This window comes from Anolis carolinensis, chromosome 5, assembly GCF_035594765.1.
Source record: "Anolis carolinensis isolate JA03-04 chromosome 5, rAnoCar3.1.pri, whole genome shotgun sequence".
In the NCBI taxonomy this organism is placed as follows: domain Eukaryota; kingdom Metazoa; phylum Chordata; class Lepidosauria; order Squamata; family Dactyloidae; genus Anolis; species Anolis carolinensis.
The window spans coordinates 7,166,795-7,188,833 of record NC_085845.1 but is presented as its reverse complement, the minus strand read 5'-3'; the positions used below and the strand labels follow the sequence as shown (position 1 = coordinate 7,188,833).

General features: G+C 43.7%; 1 protein-coding gene across 6 annotated transcripts in view; it reads right to left on the bottom strand.

Moving 5' to 3' along the window:
* The window catches only part of slc4a11 (solute carrier family 4 member 11), a 300,006-nt gene that overhangs the window by 64,294 nt on the left and 213,673 nt on the right, over window positions 1-22,039 (bottom strand). For all 6 annotated transcript variants that reach the window (XM_062980865.1, XM_062980863.1, XM_062980861.1 and 3 more), the window contains exons 7-8: window positions 2,678-2,801; window positions 1,012-1,218 (exon numbers count right to left, since the gene is read on the bottom strand). In XM_062980865.1, coding sequence (XP_062836935.1) covers window positions 1,012-1,218; window positions 2,678-2,801 — 331 coding nt within the window. The remainder of the gene's footprint in view (window positions 1-1,011; window positions 1,219-2,677; window positions 2,802-22,039) is intronic.

The following is a 22,039-nucleotide window of genomic DNA, read 5'->3' as shown; positions in this document are numbered from 1 at the left end:
ATGTTTTGGTTCTGAATTTGTAAATATAGTAAATACTGCATAACGTTACAGTGTATTGAACTGCTTTTTCTGTCAATTTGTTGTAAAGCATGATGTTTTGGGGCTTAATTTGTAAAATCATAACGTAATAGGCTTTTCCTTAATCTCTCCTTATTATCCAAAATTTTCGCTTATCCAACGTTCTGCCGGCCTGTTTGTGTTGTATAAGCGACACTCTACTGTTTGTGTTGTATAAGCGACACTCTACAGGCCGGGCTGTGGTGCAGGCTGGATAGCAAGCCAGCTGCAACCAATCACTCTGACCAAGAGGTCATGAGTTCGAGGCCAGCCTATGCCTGTGTCTTGTCTCTGTCTCTGTTCTATGTTATGGCATTGAATGTTTGCCTTTATGTGTGCAATGTGATCCGCCCTGAGTCCCCTTCGGGGTGAGTAGGGCGGAATATAAATGCTATAAATAAATAAAGTATACAGTAGAGTCTCACTTATCCAACATAAACGGGCCGGCAGAACGTTGGATAAGCAAATATGTTGGATAATAAGGAGAGATTAAGGAGAAGCCTATTAAACATCCAATTAGGTTATGGTTTTACAAATTAAGCACCAAAACATCATGTTATACAACAAATTTGACAGAAAAAGTAGTTCAATATGCAGTAATGCTATGTAGTAATTACTGTATTTACGAATTTAGCACCAAAATATCATGATGTATTGAAAGCATTGACTACAAAAATGTGTTCGATAATCCAGAACGTTGGATAAATGAATGTTGGATAAGTGAGACTCTACTGTATATACACTCCACTGGCCTCACTTCCAAACAAACCTCTGAAGATGTCAGCCAAAGATGCAGGCAAAACATCAGGAGATAATGCTACTGGAACATGGCCATACAGCCCAAAAAACTCACAGCAACCCTGGAAGTGGAATGTTATCACACAACACTTATGCAACCACCAAAGTTAGAATCCCATTGTGATTTTGCAGAATTGTACAAAACACCCGGCGTACCTTGAGGGGCTTGTGGCCGTGGGCCTTGTGACCATCCGCCACGGCCGAGGGCCTTTGGTTCACGACGGTCAGCAGGTGACGCTGGTGGACCAAGGCCTCCTTGAACTCTTCCTCCGTCTTGGTTTCCAAGAGCTTTTGCCGGAAAGTGATGTCCGAGAACATTGTGGCAAACGTCCTGCCCACTTCGGTGGCCGTTTTGGTGCTTTTCTGGGAGGAACAAAGCAAGAGGGGGATCGCTGTGCTGTCTAGTGTACACTAACTATTGTCTACATCTTATTCATTCCATTCTCGTCTCCTACTTAGATCCATCCCTTTTCCGCTGTTTTCCCCCTCCGCTCTCACTTTCCCATTCAACCCACTCCCTCTGGGAATAGTTGTATATTTTCTTTATCATTCATTCTATTTGTTTGATCATAAAGATAGTCTGATTCAGTTCCTTGTGCTTTCTTGGCCAGGGGTGTCCAAACCTTTTGCAAAGAGGGCCAGATTTGGTGAGGTGAAAAAGGACTGGGACCAAACCTAGTACAAAGAAGCCCCATGACCAACTGAACATACTGCTGGGGTTAGTGGAAATGGACCTTGATTTTGGGAGTTATAGTTCACTTACATCCAGAGGAACTGTGATTCCCCACTGAAAATGGACTGGGATCAAACTTGGCACAGAGAAGCCCCACGACCAACTGAATACACTGTGGGGGTTAGTGGGAATGGACCTTGATTTTGGGAGTTATAGTTCACCTACATCCAGAGAAACTGCAGCCCTCATTGAGAATGGATCAGGACCAAACTTGGCACAGAGAAGCCCCACGACCAACTGAATACACTGTGGGGGTTAGTGGGAACGGACCTTGATTTTGGGAGTTATAGTTCACCTACATCCAGAGAAACTGCAGCCCTCATTGAGAATGGATCAGGACCAAACTTGGCACAGAGAAGCCCCACGACCAACTGAATACACTGTGGGGGTTAGTGGGAACGGACCTTGATTTTGGGAGTTATAGTTCACCTACATCCAGAGAAACTGCAGCTCTCATTGACAATGGATGAGGACCAAACTTGGCACAAAGAAGCCCCACGACCAACAGGAGTTTAGGGGAATGCACCTTGATTCTGGGAGTTGTAGTTCACCTGAAAGCACTGAACCCAGCTGACATCAGATCTGGACCAAACTTGGCACACAGACCCAACATGGCCAATTGTATACACAGTCCCACCACATTTGGATAAAAATTCCAGTTTGCCCATATTCATGCCAACAGAATTAGGATATACTTTCTCATAATATGGGCAAACTAATTGATGGAGGATTCTATACAATTTAAGTAAGCATTTTCCATGTATGATGAGCATCCTACACTATTAAACTCAAAATCAGTCATTGCTTAAGGGTGCATCTACACTGTGGAAATAATGCAGTTTAAATCCCACTTGGAACTGCCAGGGCTCAATTCTATGGAATCCTGGGAAGTTGTAGTTCTATAAGGTCTTGGACAAACAGCGCTTGGGGTCTCGCCAACCTACAACTTCCCTTGAATTCATAGCATTGCGCCTTGGCGGTTCCAAGTGGGGTTTAAACTACACTAACCTTACAGTGTAGATGCACTTTTAATAGGATTCCAAAGAAAATGCCAGTATTATTATGAGATGAAGGAGGAGGAAAGCGTACCATTTTGGGAGGTGCCAGGACCAGGATGACGAACCGGACTTCGCAGGAGTTTTCTCCCCAGTTCTGGGGCCTTTCCAGCCGGCTGATGCAAACGTGGCGCCGCTGAAGGGACTTTATAGTGCAACTGCCGAAGAAAAGGGGAAATATTTCGCCCAAAAGAAGATAAATCCACGGGAAAGCAATTGGAAGCAACAAGTTACAAGCAATACTTCTAATTTTTTTTTATTTCTTTGTGCTACAGGTGTATAACTGATGGTGCATCTACACTGTAGAAATAAATGCAGTTTGATAGCTCAAAGCTACATAATCCTGGGAGTTGCAGTTTTAAAAAGTCTTCCGCTTTCTATGCCGAAGAGTGTCGGTGCTTCACCAAACTACAACTCCCAGGATTCCCAGGCGGATAAAGTGGTGCCAAAGTGCATTAATTCCACAATGTAGACGCACCCAAAGCTGCACTTCAGAAGCATCTTAACCAATGGGAATATTGCAAAACTGGAAAGCAAGGGGATATTTGCAAATTAACTTTCCTAGCTATTGTTACAGGCCCTTTTTAGGCATTTAAAGATGAAAATATGCATATTAATGTGCCTTCCTTTTTAACACAAAATGGAGAAAGAAGTGAAATTGCTATTACGAGAGATTTGGAGAAAAATAGCAACGGGAATGAATTTTGAGGGAGAAGATAGCAAGCTACGTGATTAATTTATTGATTATTATTATTATTAAAATCTATGTTTCACATATACAGTAGAGTCTCACTTATCCAACATAAACACTGGATAAGTGAAAATGTTGGATAATAAGGAGGGATTAAGGAAAAGCCTATTAAACATAAAATTACACTATGATTTTACAAATTAAGCACCCAAACATCATGTTTTACAACAAATCGACAGAAAAAGCACAGTTCAATACACAGTAACGTTATGTAGTAATTACTGTATTTACAAATTTAGCACTGAAACATCGCAATGTATTAAAAACATTGACTACAAAAACATTGACTACTAAAAGGCCGACTGCATTGGATAATACAGAACGTTGGATAAGTGGAGGCTGGATAAGCAAAACTCTACTGTATTTAGCCTAAAAATAAAATTTATGCATGATATTTTAATAATTTTGTGCATGAAATAAAATTTCTGTACATTGAAACATTAGAGAAGCAAAAGTTTCATTAACTCAGCCACACAAGATAATGGTGGATTTTGGAATATTTTGGAATTACAGATAACTTGTACTTGAAATATTACTTTTCTGGACTACAATCCCCAGCATGTCCCACGTCTTTGTAATCTTAGAAATATAACTTTCCCCGGAAAGTTAGGAAGGACACACTGAAAGTTTCCCCGGCAGCGCTGTCTTGTTTTCACAACCTCTCACATCCCAGCAACACACATTTTTGCAAGGTTTTAATTATGGGCTTTCAAGCTTTTGAGTGAAATAATGCCAGGGTACAGACAGATTCAATGCAATGTGCCCAAGGGCACCGATCACCCATCAGGGAAATTATACGCTAAACCTGTCCATTGCATTAATGATTTAATAGCTTCGTGAGTCAACCGAGGAAGCCATACTTTCGGAGATATTTGCGCTCAAAACAAAATGTGCCAACCAAATAATCACTGCTGATTAAAAGAGACATTCAAAGTGTTCCAAGTTTCGTTTTCCAGAGTTTGGAAAAGTTACCTACGGCATATCAACACTATAGAATGAATGGAATTTTGAAACAAATGCAATGGGATTATGAGATTTGTAGTTTGCAGTATGTTATAAAACTACAATTCCCAGGACCATTGAGCCATGGCAGTAAAAGTCCAGGCATCAAACTGGTTTCATGGAAGTCAATCAAATCATCCGCACCATGGAAATGGTTTCTGTTATTCCAGTTCAGAATCGATCTAAGCAGGGGTGCATCCACACTGTGGAATTAATGCAGTTTGACGCTACTTGGAGCTGCCACAGTTCAATGCTATGGAACCATGAGAGCTGTAGTTTTATAAGGTTTTTATTCTGGTGCCTCACCAAACTACAACTCCCAAGATTCCATCGTGGCAGTTAAAGTGGTAGCAAATTGCATTAATTAATTAACCGCTTTAATTTAACCACCATGGTTCAATGCCATGGAATCATGGAAGTCTAGTTTCATAAGGTATTTTTGCCTATCCTGCCAGATAATGCTGGTGCATCACCAAACTATATATCCCAGGATTCCATATCATCGGGCCATGGCAATTAAAGTGGTGTCAAACTGCATTATTTGTCACTCTTAAGTCTTAAATACCCCCTTATTGCGTGAATTGAGAGCAAACTATTTTTGAACTCAAGTTTGAAGCAACTAAGGTAAGACAAAGGCCCAAAGTGGAAGGAGAAGGAAACTGGGACATTTTAAAAGGAGCCGTAAAAGTGGGATGACAGAGGATTATAATAGTGTCTCTGCCAAATTGAAACAAGTGGGGAAAATGCCACCTTCGATGTCACCAGAAACAACATCCCTGTGATATGGAACACATGCAAAGCAGAACGAATTCATTCCAGACTGTCACGACCCAGGCGGCAGAGGCACCAATAACCATACACAGAGGCCAGAATCTAACTAATATCTTTATTGAAGGAATATATAAAGTTAATAAAAACAAGTATAGAAAATAGTCCAGAATTAGACCCTTCAGGAAAGGTCAGAATTAGTCCAAAAAAGCAATGTCCAATAAGAAATATTAAGGTCCAAAGTTGTAATCCAATAACCGAAACACTCACTTTGCCAAGCAAAGTGAGGGGAGATGACAAGGTCCTTTAGTCCATAAAACTTGAACGTGGCTAGGAAATAACTTGATACTTGAAACAAGGCTTGAACGTGGAACAAGGTAACTAAGAACAAGAACAAGGTCCGTGGAATAACTTGGTAAAATCCGTGAAACAAGGCAAGGATTAGTCCTGGGAAACAAGGCAAAGTCCGTAGGTAAACAAAGGCTGGGAAGCAAGGCGAAGGCTGGATAGCAAGGCAAGGCTTGAGCTGAAGCGAGGCTTGAATCGGAGCGCGCTGTCCAGACACAACTCGCTCCGTAGGCTGACGAATTGACTCCGCGAAGTTGCTACGCGGGCAAAACACCTATATAGAGTCCAACTTTCTCACCAAAGCGGTTCTCTGGGAATCAGAAACGAAAGCTAAACTCTGAGACCAGATGTTAAACTCCTTAAAGATTCTCACGAGAACCAATGTTAATTGGCAACATTCTTAGCTGCTATCCTCGCACTCCTGCGCGAAGCTGAATCCAAACTTCTCTGTTGTTTACAAAACTCCCGGCGCAAGAACACGGGAGAAGTAGGCTCTGGGGTTGTTTGACATACTTCTGGGGCACAACTTTCTTGCAGGTGCAAGGTTTCCAGATCTGCCTGGGAAGGATCTGGCTGAGAGGAATCCAGTTCAGACTGGGAAGGTAAAAAACCCAAGTTTTCATCTTCATCAGGGATTACAATGTCCTGAGCAGGACTACAAGGCCCATGGTTCATCACACTATCCCCCTCCTCAGGGCCCCTCCCAAACTGGGGTCCTCTCCCCGAGGCGCGAGGTCGCGGTTTGGTGGGATAGGTCAGATGGAAGCGACGGGTTAGATCAGGAGCATGGACTGTGGAGGCGTCTTCCCAAGAGCGTTCCTCAGGCCCAAAACCCACCCAGTCAATGAGATATTGTAGGCGGCGGCGATGAAAGCGAGAATCCAAAATGTCCTCAACCTCGAACTCCTCCTCCCCATTCATCAAAACAGGAGGGGGGGCCGGTTGGTCTGTATCAGGACGCACACCATCCGCCGGAAGGAGCAGGGAACGGTGAAACACTGGGTGAATGCGCATTGAACGCGGAAGTTGGAGTTTGAAAGTCACGGGGTTTAATTGCGCCACCACTGGATAGGGGCCAATGAAGCGGGCATCTAACTTCCGGCATGGGCGGTGGGAGGGCAGAAAGCGAGTGGACAGTAAAACCCGATCTCCTACCTTGATTTCGGGGCCCGGCTGGCGGTGTTTGTCAGCGTGGCGTTTATAGTCCTCCTTGGCTTGGTCCAGTTGCTGGAGCAAAAGTTGTTGCACCGCTGTGAGTTCCTGCAGCCAATCCTCTGCTGCGGGAACTTCTGAAGTTTCAATGACAGGGGGAAAGAAACGTGGATGGAAACCGTAGTTTGCAAAGAACGGCGTTTCTTTTGTAGAAGCTTGAACTCCATTATTGTAGGCAAACTCAGACAGTGGTAACAGAGAAGCCCAATTGTCCTGTTGGTAGTTTACATAACAGCGAAGATACTGTTCCAAAGTGGCATTGGTGCGCTCCGTTTGCCCATCTGTTTGGGGATGATGAGCTGAAGATAAGCGAGAGTCTATGCCCAGTAGTTTTTGTAGTGCCTTCCAAAAACGAGAGGTGAATTGAGATCCACGGTCTGTGACTAAACTCTTGGGCAATCCATGTAGTCTGAAAACATGCTGAAGAAATAGATCCGCAGTTTCTTTGGCCGTGGGGAGGCCTTCGCAGGGAATGAAATGGGCTAACTTGGTGAATAGGTCCGCCACCACTAAGATCGTGGTGAATCCACAGGAAGGTGGTAGGTCAGTGATGAAATCCGCGGAAATTATTTCCCATGGGCGAGATGGGGTAGGAAGGGGGTGTAAAAGCCCTGAGGGCTTCTCCCTTCGTATCTTGGAGCGCTGGCATACTGGGCAGGTGTTGACATATTTTTCCACATCCTTGCGGATCTTGGGCCACCAAAAATCTCTTAGGATCAAATGCATGGTTTTAAATAGTCCGAAGTGTCCTGCTGGTTTGCAGTCATGACACAGACGAAGCGCTTTTTCCCTGCCCGGTCCGGGTGGGATATAAACATGATTTCTATAGCAGAGCAGCCCATCTTTAAGCGAAAAGGGAAAATGCAGACCTTGGCGAAGTTGGTCCTGCGCCCAGGCATCTGCTTGCTGACTAGCCCTGATTTCTTGAGCACAGATGGGTCCTGGAGTAGGGGAAGTTGAACCAATGGGACTGGATTTGGTGTTCCCCACTGTGAGCGTGGCAAAGTTCTCAGGTTGTAGCAGTTGGGATTCAAAGGTCTCCTTGCGTCCTGCAGCGTATTCCGGTTTACGTGACAGGGCGTCTGCTTGCTTGGTTTGAGCTGGGGTCACATAATGGATCTGGAAGTTGAAACGTTCAAAGAATAAAGCCCAACGTTGCTGCCTCTGATTTAGTTTGCGGGCAGTTCTTAGATGTTCTAGATTACGATGATCAGTGTGGACTTCAATGGGGAATTTGGCCCCTTCTAGCCAATGTCTCCAAGTTTCAAAGGCTGCCTTTATGGCCAGTAGTTCTTTTTCCCAAATGGTGTAATTCCTCTCTGGTGTGGTTAGTTGACGAGAATAAAAGGCACAGGGGTGGAGGTGATCTCCCACCGGTTGTAAGAGTACAGCCCCAATTGCCACATCAGAGGCGTCCGCTTGCACCACAAAAGGGGTTCCAGGATTTGGGTGCTGTAGAATTGGCTGGGAGGTGAATAGTTTCTTCAGTTGCTGGAACCCTTTCTCTGCTTGATCAGTCCAGCGGAAAGGCTGCTTTCCACGGATGCAGCTAGTGATGGGGTCGGACCAGCGGGCAAAATCTGGAATGAACTTGCGGTAGTAGTTCGCGAACCCCAAGAAACGCTGCACCTCTTTCTTGTTAGTTGGCGCCCGCCATTCCAATACTGCTGAAACTTTGGCTGGATCCATGGAAAGCCCTAGAGGCGAGATGCGGTAGCCAAGGAAATCTACCTCTTGTAGATCAAAAGCGCATTTTTCTAGCTTGGCATAAAGTCCATGATCCCGCAATCGTTGCAACACCATTTTGACGTGGTTCTCATGTTCTGATTGTGATCTGGAAAACACCAAAAAATCGTCCAGGTAGATTATCAAGAATCTGTCTAGATAGTCCTGAAAAATATCGTTGACAAAATGCTGGAACGTTGCGGGAGCTCCGCATAAACCGAAATTCATAACTCGGGACTCGAATAATCCGAATTTAGTCTGAAAGGCGGTCTTCCACTCGTCCCCTTCTCTGATGCGAACTAGATTATAAGCCCCCCGAAGATCCAGCTTGGTGTAGACCTTGGCTCCTCGAAGTCGGTCCAGTAGATCCGAGATTAAGGGCAGGGGATAGCTGTTCCGCTTGGTGATATTGTTCAATGCTCTGTAGTCCACCACCAAGCGTAATTCCCCTGACTTCTTCTTCACAAACATCACTGGGGAGGCGGCTGGGGATTGAGAGGGTCTGATGAACCCCTTGCGAAGGTTTGTCTCTAAGAATTCCCTGAGAGCTTCTTGCTCTGGTTCAGTCAGGGAGTAGAGATGCCCTCGCGGGATCGGGGCCCCCTCCACCAAGTCAATGGCACAGTCATAAGGTCTATGTGGGGGTAATTTTTCGGCTTCTTTCTCATTGAATACATCCCAATACTCGGAGTACTTCTTTGGCAAGGTGATGATGGGCTCGGAGTCTGTGGCATGGCATACCTTGGCTACGAGGCAATGGTTTTGGCAGTACGGTGAAGCAAACTGCAGTTCTCTGTTGGACCAGGAGATGTTAGGGTCGTGGAGTGTCAGCCATGGAATTCCCAAAATCACAGGGAAATGGGGAACCTCGGTAACAAAGAAGGAAATCTCTTCCATATGTTCCCTTATCCACATCCTGGTGGGTTCCGACCACTGGCTTACGGGGCCCGTCTTGAGGGGGCGGCCGTCTATGGCTTGCACCACACGGGCATTCTTGAAATCATGATATTGTAATCCCAGAGAGTCGGCATACTCTCTATCGATGAAATTGTTGGTAGCTCCAGAGTCTATCATGGCGTGGATCATGACGGGTCCCCTTTTTGCTGACCATAATGTGACCACGAGAAGGAACAGGACCCCGGTTGGCGGCTCTTGGATGGATTTTTTGACCGGGTTGGCGAGCCTCTCTACACCCGGTCGTTGGCTTCCCCCGCCGGCTGTGTGCCAGTCGGCTCAGACGCCTTCGACTCCGTGGAGGACGCCGCCGCAAGACGGGCGGCAGGCTTCCCTTTGGCTGGGCACTCTCTGGCGAAGTGGCCCCCGTTCCCGCAGTACCAGCAGAGGTTCAAGCGTTGACGACGGGCCTTCTCGGCGGCATCTAGTCTGGGACGCACATTGCCCAACTGCATCGGCACCTCCTCGCCTCCTCTGGGGTATGGGGTTGGCGGCGGGGGTCTCCACACCGGACGTGGCTGAACACTGGCGGGAGCGGGGGGTTTTGCCCCGGCTCTACCGCCCTGGCCTCGAACCCATTGTTTCCTGTTGGCAATCATGACTTCAGCCCGTAAACATTGATCAATGAGTGCCTCGAGGGTCTGGGGAGGATCCACCTTGGAGATTTCTTCCAGCATTTCAATGTTGAGACCCTCCCGAAATTGTCCTCTGAGGGCTACATCGTTCCAGCCGGTGTTGTGGGCCAGCACGCGGAACTCGGCTATGTACTGAGACATGGGTCTGTCTCCTTGAAGGAGGCGCCGGAGTTTGTGACCGGCTGCCTCCAAATTGTCCTCGATTCCCCAGGTCTCCTTAAGGTGATCCAAGAAGCGTTGTGCTGAACTTAGGTGGGGGGAGGCTTGATCAAACAGGGCCGTCGCCCAGCTAGCCGCTGGTCCGTCTAGAAGACTGTAGACCCACGCCACCTTGATGTCTTCTTGGGGAAACTCGGCATCACGGGCCTCTAGATAAGCTTGACATTGGCGGCGGAAAACATGAACCTTAGCAGCTTCTCCAGAAAACTTGGTAGGCAACGCCATGGCCGGGAGGCGAACTCCGCGCTCCCTCAACCCTTTTATTTCTCCATCCTGCGCGTTGAGTCTGTCACGGATGCGGTCCACTTCGTCCTTGCTGATGGTGTAGCTGAGCGGCTGTCCAGCCGGCGCGGCTCCGGTAGACATCCTGGCCTCGGTTAGTTGGTGCTTATGGGTGGCGGAGTCAAACTGTCACGACCCAGGCGGCAGAGGCACCAATAACCATACACAGAGGCCAGAATCTAACTAATATCTTTATTGAAGGAATATATAAAGTTAATAAAAACAAGTATAGAAAATAGTCCAGAATTAGACCCTTCAGGAAAGGTCAGAATTAGTCCAAAAAAGCAATGTCCAATAAGAAATATTAAGGTCCAAAGTTGTAATCCAATAACCGAAACACTCACTTTGCCAAGCAAAGTGAGGGGAGATGACAAGGTCCTTTAGTCCATAAAACTTGAACGTGGCTAGGAAATAACTTGATACTTGAAACAAGGCTTGAACGTGGAACAAGGTAACTAAGAACAAGAACAAGGTCCGTGGAATAACTTGGTAAAATCCGTGAAACAAGGCAAGGATTAGTCCTGGGAAACAAGGCAAAGTCCGTAGGTAAACAAAGGCTGGGAAGCAAGGCGAAGGCTGGATAGCAAGGCAAGGCTTGAGCTGAAGCGAGGCTTGAATCGGAGCGCGCTGTCCAGACACAACTCGCTCCGTAGGCTGACGAATTGACTCCGCGAAGTTGCTACGCGGGCAAAACACCTATATAGAGTCCAACTTTCTCACCAAAGCGGTTCTCTGGGAATCAGAAACGAAAGCTAAACTCTGAGACCAGATGTTAAACTCCTTAAAGATTCTCACGAGAACCAATGTTAATTGGCAACATTCTTAGCTGCTATCCTCGCACTCCTGCGCGAAGCTGAATCCAAACTTCTCTGTTGTTTACAAAACTCCCGGCGCAAGAACACGGGAGAAGTAGGCTCTGGGGTTGTTTGACATACTTCTGGGGCACAACTTTCTTGCAGGTGCAAGGTTTCCAGATCTGCCTGGGAAGGATCTGGCTGAGAGGAATCCAGTTCAGACTGGGAAGGTAAAAAACCCAAGTTTTCATCTTCATCAGGGATTACAATGTCCTGAGCAGGACTACAAGGCCCATGGTTCATCACACAGACCTAGATATTAATTCACATAAGCAAACCTTTATGCAAATGTTTAGCAGTGAATGAGTTCTTTTGATTGGCACCTTGACAGTTTGGTGACTTGATCAATGCAAAATAAAAATCAGTCTGGAAGACAAGACAACATCGTTGTCGTTAGGTGAGCTCCTTTCCATAGTGTTGCAAAGAACAGTGTGAGTTTCAACTTGAACCTCCAAACTGACCCAAATTTCGAGGTCTATCCTCCTTCAGATATCAACTGGTCACAAGATAATGGAAAACAGAGAAACCAGTGCTTCCCAGTTGCACGTAGTTTATACCTCCAACATCTCATCCAACTTCGCCAAGTCTGTAACAAAACAATCTCTTTCCCAATGGCAAATGTCAAAGAGTTTCTCCATCAACCCCACAGTTAAATCTGCATGAAACCTGGAACTGGAACTATGACTTTTATTTCCTTGCATTCAAAATATATATATTTTCAGAAATCAGGTGGGAGAGGTGTCTATAAACTTTTAGCTGGTCCAAAATCCTGCCTCCAGTTTAAACCCAAACAGAGCCTGCAATCCACAGATTTAATCATCCATGAACTGAGAATAATAATAATAATAATAATAATAATAATAATAATAATAATAATAATAATAGAAATCCCAAAGACAAATTTTGATTTTGCAATTGTATAGAAGGGACACCGTTTTACTACACCGTTGTATATAAGCACCCATGAATTTGAGCACCCGTGAATGTTGGTATCTGGAGGGATGGAACCCAATCCCAGCAGACATGAAGAAGCCAGCATAGTTTCCAATATTTCATAAATAAAAACATGGCCATCATATCACAAAAGATATTAATAAGGAAAAATGTGAGGGTTTGTAAAATAGGCACCATGATGGTGGTGAGCTGACTGGAAAGGGTATGTGGCGACAGCTGATTGGCTGAGCCAGTCAGGAGCCAGAATTCCGATTGGCTGCTGCCTCTAGCTTGGTACTGAGGCAAACAGTTTTAACTACCACTTTCATCTCAGAGAGGGAAGAGAGCAGCTGACTGAAAATAGTCAGGAAGGAAATGGCTGCCATACTCTCCGAAGCTTGATTATTTATAAGGCAAATGAGGCATATTTAAAGGGACTGTTTATCCCTATGTTCTCTGCGTGAATTCAGAAAGACTGTTATATATATTGTTGCCCTGTTTGAACTTTTGAACTGAAGTAAATATACTGTTACTTGTTGCACAAGCCTGTGTGACATTTTATTATACTGCAGGGTTTATCTTGATTCAGAAACTGTGGTAAAGCTTCTATTTATTTATTTCTACAACCATCAACAAAAAGCACACAAACAGGAAAGCATTGGATCATTCTACTTTTGCCTGAGCCTATTAGGCTCAGTATGAGAGAGAGGGGAAATGAAAGGAAAGTATTCAGATATTAATACTTAAAGTATTTTGCCCCTAGAGAAATGAGCAGAATGAAAATTGTTTGGGATATAGGGCGGGATATAAATAAAGTATTATTATTTGACCAGGGTGTGGCTTTCTAGATTGGCTTGTAGAAACCTTTCCAGACAGCAGAGACTACTGATAGTAAGGTCAGATCTTGTGTTTCTCATAAAGGAACCAAGTAAACTTATGTCTAGCAGCTTGGGAACCAAGAGCTTAGACATATGGGAAAGAACTAAATTCAGAGATTTTAGGACCATCTAGATAGGCTGGCTGGATGTATGGTATGTAGGTATTATTTGTTTTCATTTCTGTCTGGGAGGTTCTCCACTTGATTGTATTTTGTTTCCATAAGTAACTTGGCATGCATTTATCAGTCTCACTCCGCCATACCCAAATGTCCTTAGCCTTTTGTGGTATCCTTTCTCCACAAAAAAAACCTTACCTGTCTCTACACTAGATTGTTTCTGAAACATCTCAAAAAGGATCATCAAAATTAAGTCAGCTTAGGGAGCTAGGCATGTTTCATCTGGAAAAGCTTAAGAGGGCTGTGGCGGGCTGTGGCGCAGGCTGGTAAACAGCTGCTGCAATAAATCACTCTGACCATGAGGTCATGAGTTCGAGGCCAGCCCATGGCGGGGTGAGCACCCGTCAATTAAAAATAAAATATAGCCCCTGCTCGTTGCTGACCTAGCAACCCGAAAGATAGTTGCATCTATCAAGTAGGAAATAAGGTAACACTTATAAAAAGGGGGGAGGCAAGTTTATCTAATTTACAACGTTGGAAAGAGGAAGTGAGGAAGTGCCATCAGAGTGGATGATGAAGCAGCTGCTCCCCCCTGTGGCCAGAATCGAACATCCCCTCAGGAGAAGGTTAAATTGCCTCTGCGTCTGTCTGTTTGTTGCCCCTATCTCGGTTCGATGTGTTTATGGGCATTGAATGTTTGCCCTATATGTACATAATGTGATCCACCCTGAGTCCCCTTCGGGGTGAGAAGGGCGGAATATAAATACTGTAAATAAATAAATAATAAATGATTTTTGCCACACCTGTCTAAAGCCCACTTTAGTTACAAGATCCATCTACATTGGAGAATGAATGCAGTTGGATGCTACTTTATCTGCAATGGTTCTATGCTGTTGATTCCGGGGAGTTGTAATTTGGTAAAGCACCGGCACTCTTCCATAGAAGCTTGTAAAACTACAACTCACATGTTCCCCACAGCCTTTAAGGCAGGGCAGTTAAGTGGCATTAAACCACATTAATAATACAGTGTAGATGCAGCAAACAATTTCTGCATGTTGAACTCAAGTTTGCAACCACAAAGGGAGAAGCTGGGAGATTTAACAGGAGCTGGAAAATCAGCAGCAAATAATCCCTGCCTAATTGGGACAGTCTTCCTTGCCTAAGAAAACACTATGAAATGCATTAGTTTGCCATAAGTCAATAGGTGACATCAAAGTACATACACAAATTAAATAACTATGAATTAACAACTTTATGGACAATGTTTAGCTTGTGCACCTTGGAGCATCAATCCAGTTTGGGGCGGGGGGGGGGGGGGATACTATGAAATTCAACAAATAAGCAAAAGAAAAAATGGAATATAATTCTCTCCAAATATTAAAATCAGTCTCCTATCATCCCCAATGTGCTGAATCGTGATTTCATCTTCCTACAGGTATTCATGAAACTCACCATATAAATAAGCAATTGGATATCTAGGGCTCATTTTAAATCTCATGCATATTCCATCGGCCGGCCGGGCAAACGAATGGGGAGACGAGTGGCATATTTGCAATGTGTCATTTTGCTCTGTGTATTCAGTGACTCAGCTGTTCATTTTTAAACATTTAAGTAACAGTGATTCCCCCCCCCCCCCCAACCACTCTGGGAAGCCACTTGTTTTCCAGAGGAAGAGATAGAAAAAGGTAAGACTTAAATACAAGATTCAGAGTGTTGACGTTGTTTGAATGTTGGAGACCTGGGTTTGAATCCTCACTCAAACATGGAAGTCCATTGGATGACCTTGGGCAAGTCACACTCTCTTGGCCACAAAAGGAAGGCAATGGCCAACTCCCCTTGAACAATCTTGCTGAGAAAACTGTGCTGCGTAATGTCGTAATATTTTTAAAACAATTTCCAGTGGTTTTACATGGTTTTCTTCCTCGCTCCTTCCTTCTCTTTCCTACCTCTTACTCCCTGTTTTCCTCCATCCATTTCTTCCTCCTTCTCACTCTCTTCCCTCTTCTTTTTTTCTTCCTTCCTTTCCTCTCTCTTTCTTACCTAACTTTAATTGTTCCCCCCTTCCTTCCTTCCTCCTTACCCCTCTTTTCTACCTTCCTTCCTTCCTTCTTCCTTCCCTTTTCTTTTGTTCTTCCTTTTCTTCCATCTCTTTCCTACCTCTTCCTTCCTTCCTCCTTTCCTTCCTTCTTACTCCCTTCTTCCCTCTTTTCTACCTTTCTTTCTTCCTTCCTTTTTCCTTCCCTACCTTTCTTCACCTTCCTTTTTCCTTCCCTTTCTTTCGTTCTTCCTTTTCTTCCATCTCTTTCCTACCTCTTTATTTCTTCCTCCTTTCCTTCCTTCTTAGTCCTTCTTCCGTCTTTTCTACCTTTCTTTCTTCTTTCCTTCTTTTCTTCCCTCTCTTTCCTACCTTTCTTCCTCCCTTTTATTTCCTTTTTCCTACCTTCTCTCTTCTTCCCTTTCTTTTCTTCCTCCCTTCTTCCCCTTTCTTCCATCACTTTTCTATCTCCCTCCCTCCTGCCCTCTTCCTCCTTCCTTTTCGTCCTCTCTCCCACTCTTCCCTCTTTGCTTTTTCCTTTCTTCTTCCCTCTCTTTATCCTACCTACCTACCTTCCTTCCTTCTTTTCTTCCCTCTCGCTTCCCTACCTCCCTTTCTTCTTTCCGCCCTTTCTTCCTCCTTCCTCTCCTTCCTTCTTCCATTTCTCTTTCCCATCTCCCTCCCTCCTTCCCTTTTCTTCCTCTCTCCTTTTCCCTTTTCTTCTTCTTTCCTTCCCTCTCTATTGCCTGCCTACCTGCCTTCCTTCCTTTTTTCTTCCTTCCTACTCCTTTCCCCCCTTTCCTCTCTTTCTTTCCTTCCTTCCTTCCTTCCTTCCTTCCTTCCTTCCTTCCTTCCTTCCCTCCCTCTCTTTCCTACCTATCTTTCTTCCTCGCTTCCTTCTTTCCTTTTCTTCCCTCTTTGCTACCTACCTTTCTTTCCTTCTTCCTCCCCTTCTTCCTCATTCCCATTTCTTCCACCTCTCTTTCCTACCTTCCTCCCTCTTCCTTTTTCCTCCCTCCCTCCCTTTTTTCTTCCTTTTTCCCTTCCCTCTCTTTTTCCTACCTTTCTTTCTTTTCTTCCCTCTCTATTTCCTATCTGCATTTCTTCTTCCCTTTCTTCCTTCTTCCATCTCTCTTTCCTATCTCCTTTCCTCCTTCCTTTTCCTTCCTCTCCTTCTTTTACCTTTTCTTCTTCCTTCTTTCCCTCTCTCTATTTCCTACCTACTTTTCTTTCTTCCTCCCTTTCTTCCCTTTTTCTTCATAGCCTTCCTTCCCTCCTTCCTTTCTCCCCATCTCCATCTCTTTCTTTTTTTCTTAATTCTATTTTAGTACAGTAGAGTCTCACTTATACAAGCTAAACGGGCCGGCAGAAGCTTGGATAAGCAAATATGTTGGATAATAAGGAGGCATTAAGGAAAAGCCTATTAAACATCAAATTAGATTATGATTTTACAAATTAAGCACCAAAACATCATGTTATACAACAAATTTGCCAAAAAAGTAGTTCAATACGCAGTAATGTTATGTTGTAATTACTGTATTTACGAATTTAGCATCAAAATATCACGATATATTGAAAACATTGACTACAGAAATGGCTTGGATAATCCAGAAACTTGGATAAGTGAGACTCTACTGTAGCTATATGTTGTAGGTTTTAAGAGAAGAAAGTTGATTATCATTTTGCCTTAGGGTCAGCATAGGCCAGAAGTGCCTTAAAGACATGCAATAACAACTAAAGAGTGCTTGAGCCCTCCCTTCATCAATAATAATAATAATAATAATAATAATAATAATAATAATAATAGTAATAATAATAATAATTGTGCGGTTTTCTGGCATTGTGTATTTCTGCCGCTTCTGTGACTGTTCATTTGGGTTTTGATGATTCCGTAGCCCACTTGTCGATGGATGTCCAGAATCAGCAGCATCCACCGCGGTCCTTTTTATCCTGGGCGACGACCGAGCCAGTATAGACTTCGTTTGGGTTTGATTCTCCATAATGCTAATGGGCAGACAAAAAACCAGTACAAGAAAACCACACTACAAACTAGAGCTGACAACTGGCACAACAAAACATTGCATGGAAAGTTCCTTGACAAAATTGAAGGAAAAGCTGATAAGGAGAAGACCTGGCTCTGGCTCACAAATGGGACCCTGAAGAAGGAGACAGAAGGCCTGATCCTTGCAGCCCAGGAGCAAGACATCAGAACAAAGGCAATTCAGGCCAAGATCGAAAAATCAGCTGATGACCCAAAATGCAGACTGTGCAAGGAAACCGGTGAAACCATTGATCATATCCTCAGCTGCTGTAAGAAAATCGCACAGACAGACTACAAACAGAGGCACAACTATGTGGCCCAAATGATTCATTGGAACTTATGCCTCAAGTACCACCTGCCAGCAGCAAAGAACTGGTGGGATCACAAACCTGCAAAAGTATTGGAAAATGAGCACGCAAAGACACTGTGGAACTTCCGAATCCAGACTGACAAAGTTCTGGAACACAACACACCAGACATCACAGTTGTGGAAAAGAAAAAGGTTTGGATCATTGATGTTGCCATCCCAGGGGATAGTCGGATTGACGAAAAACAACAGGAAAAACTCAGCCGCTATCAGGACCTCAAGATTGAACTGCAAAGACTCTGGCAGAAACCAGTGCAGGTGGTCCTGGTGGTGATGGGCACACTGGGTGCCGTGCCGAAAGATCTCAGCCGGCATTTGGAAACAATAGACATTGACAAAATCACGATCTGCCAACTGCAAAAGGCCACCCTGCTGGGATCTGCACGCATCATCCGAAAATACATCACACAGTCCTAGACACTTGGGAAGTGTTCGACTTGTGATTTTGTGAAACGAAACCCAGCATATCTATCTTGTTTGCTGTGTCATACAACGTCGTTGTGTCAATAATAATAATAATAATAATAATTTTGTCAATGCATTTGGAAACAATAGACATTGACAAAATCACCATCTGCCAACTGCAAAAGGCCACCCTACTGGGATCTGCACACATCATCAGAAAATACATCACACAGTCCTAGACACTTGGGAAGTGTTCGACTTGTGATTTTGTGAAACGAAACCCAGCATATCTATCTTGTTTGCTGTGTCATACAACGTCGTTGTGTCAATAATAATAATAATAATAATAATAATTTTGTCAATGCATTTGGAAACAATAGACATTGACAAAATCACCATCTGCAAACTGCAAAAGGCCACCCTACTGGGATCTGCGCACATCATCAGAAAATACATCACACAGTCCTAGACACTTGGGAAGTGTTCGACTTGTGGTTTTGCGAAACGAAATCCAGCATATCTATCTTGTTTGCTGTGCCATACAACGTCGTTGTGTTGATGATAATAATAATAACTTTATTTTTATACCCCGCCCCATCTCCCCGAAGGGACTCGGGGCGGCTTACATGGGGCCTGGCCCGATAAAACAAACAAATAACAGTAACAAAGCAATAAAACAATCAACCCAATGCCCTCCAGATGTGTCGGACTACAATTCCCAGTATCCACCCACACCTCAAGAGAAGACTCGTCGTTTTCAGCCTACCCTCCTTACATATCTCAAAAGCAAATTCCACACTGATAAGAAAATATGCATCTCTAAGGACACATAAACAGAACACTCTGGTTATATTTTTAGCTCCGTCCTGATTATGGAAAGGAAGAGGAAACCCCAGTCCTTGGAGCGGCATCATTAAAAGACAATGCAACGTGAAGGAATTTCTCCACGCTTTCGCTAGGGAACAATTATTATTACTATTATTTTTTTGCTCTGGCAATAAAACTGGAATGCCGCGGCGCATGACCTCTGGTCTGATCCGAAACGGTTAGCAAACAATGGTCTGATCCCATTACGAGGTATTGCCCGGAATGCATTAGCCTTAATGTCTCATTTGTATTATTTATCTTGCAGAAGGGAACTATGTGGAACAAATAAAAACATACTGGGTGCAAATGCTAACAGGAGATCAAAACCAGTCAGAAGAATCAATAAAACTGATGGGGGGGAATTGGAGATTCTAAGGGGAATCTAATACAGTAGAGTCTCACTTATCCAAGCTAAACGGGCCGGCAGAAGCTTGGATAAGCGAATATCTTGGATAATAAGGAGGGATTAAGGAAAAGCTTATTAAACATCAAATTAGGTTATGATTTTACAAATGAAGCACCAAAACATCATGTTATACAACAAATTTGACAGAAAATGTAGTTCAATACGCAGTAATGTTATGTTGTAATTGCTGTATTTACAAATTTAGCACCCAAATATCATGATATATTGAAAACATTGATGACAAAAATGGCTTGGATACTCCAGAAGCTTGGATAAGCAAGTCTTGGATGAGTGAGACTCTACTGTAATAGTAATCTGTATCCATAATAAAAGTGAAAATATGTATGGATGCATATGGTTGGGGCTCCCACTTCCACAGACAAGCTCCCACTTCCACAAATACGAGGGTTGAATGAAAAGTAATGCCTCCACCTTCGTAACTCCTCAACAGATTGCAGTCCTGGTCTGTGGCAGGTCCTGGCTTGTTCAGTAGACTCTCCTCTGCAGTTTCATTTGGCGGGAAGCCTTAGCATTGAATGGTTGTGTTGTTAAAGTGCGAAGTCTGGAACCCTGCGCAGACGGTCAGTCAATGCAACTTAAGCAACGTGCAGTCGTTGAATTCTTGACAGCAGAAGGTGTCACCTCAAAGGAGATTTATCAGAGAAGCCATCTGTTCCCGATAATGAAAGAAGATCTGCGGGAACATCATTATGCTTCTGATGAAGACATTGAGAGTACTGTGAGACGCTGGTTGTGGAAACAGAGTGTCGACTTCTTCTGTGACGGCTTCAGGAAACTTGTTCATCGTTGGCAGAAATGTATCCCATTGTCTGGTGATGATGTGGAAAAGTGAATAGTGGTAATTAAAGAGCACATTCTAAGTATTATTTCTGAGTTTGAATTCTTAAAATATTCTCATCCAAGGTAATGAAGGTGGAGGCATTATTTTTCATTCAACTCTCATAGCTATAGCCCCTACACCAATGAGGAGCCACCAAAGGCCTTCCGTCTAATTACATTGCAGGTTATAGCGAGCGCCGTGAACATGTCCAAGAGCCCTGACTGTGTCCTCCACAAACACCACACTGCCTGCCACTCAAGTGAAGGCTTTCATACAGGGACAATTTCATCCTAGATTTTCTGTTTTTCCTTCACCAAAGACACCTCAGTGTTTCTTACTTTCTCCATTGGTGTGGAATTTGCACGATCCCGCCCACTGCCTCTTCCATAACCCTTTCCTACTTTTTTCTATGGCATACAGCAAACAGGAATTGATCAGCAACTGAATATACTGGAGGGGTTTGGAGGACTGACTCAACATGATGGAAGTTGTAGTTCACCCTGTGTCAAGACATCACCGTGACCCCCACCGACAAAGCACACAGAACCCCCTTGATCAATAAAACATACTGGAGGGCTTTGGGAGGGGATTCACTTTAATTTGAGGGAGTTGTAGTTCACCTACATCCAGAGAGCACTGTGAACCCAAACAACAATGGATTGGACCAAACTTGGCACGCATACCCGATATGCTAAAATTTGAGTACTGGAAGGGTTTGGGAAGGGTTGATCTTGATTTTTTGGGAGTTGCAGTTCTCCTACATCCAGAGGAACTGTGACCATGACTGACAATTGATCTGGACCAAACTTGACACACAGAACGCCCATGACCAACTGAACGAGTTTGAGGGGAAATGATCTCAAATTCTGGGAGCTCTAGTTCACCTACATCCACAGAAACTGTGACCACAACTGACAATGGACCTGGACCACACTGAGAACAGAACCTCCATGACCAACTGAATCTACTGGAGGTGTTTGAGAGGACTGACCCACCATGATGGGAGTTGTAGTTCATCCTGCAGCCAGAGAGCACACTGAATCCCATTGATTATGCATCTGCATGCAGCAAACTTGCCCAATTTTTAAGTACTGATGGAGTCTGAGGGGTTTAACCTAGCATGATGTGAGTTGTAGTTCACCCAGAACCTTTGGCATTCTCTTAATGGGACCATTCATAAAATTTTAAAACATGACTTCAAATAACCCGGGCATCGTTGGGTACGCAAGCTAATAAGAACAACAACAACAACAACAACAACTATTAAAAATTACTTCATTTTTATGGGCATTGTTGGATACCCAAGCTAATAATAATAATGATAATAATAATAATAATGTACCCCACTTTTATCTCTTGATAAAATACATCTGTCAATCTCAGGTGGGGGGATTAAAAAATTACTTCATTTTTATGGGCATTGTTGGGTACCCAAGATGATAATAATAATAATAATAATAATAATAATAATAATAATAATAATAATAATGTACCCCACTTTTATCTCTTGATAAAATACATCTGTCAATCTCAGGTGGGGGGATTAAAAAATTACTTCATTTTTATGGGCATTGTTGGGTAACCAAGATGATGATAATAATAATAATAATAATAATAATAATAATAATAATAATAATAATAATGTACCCCATTTTTATCTCTTGATAAAATACATCTGTCAATCTCAGGTGGGGGGATTAAAAAATTACTTCATTTTTATGGGCATTGTTGGGTACCCAAGATGATAATAATAATAA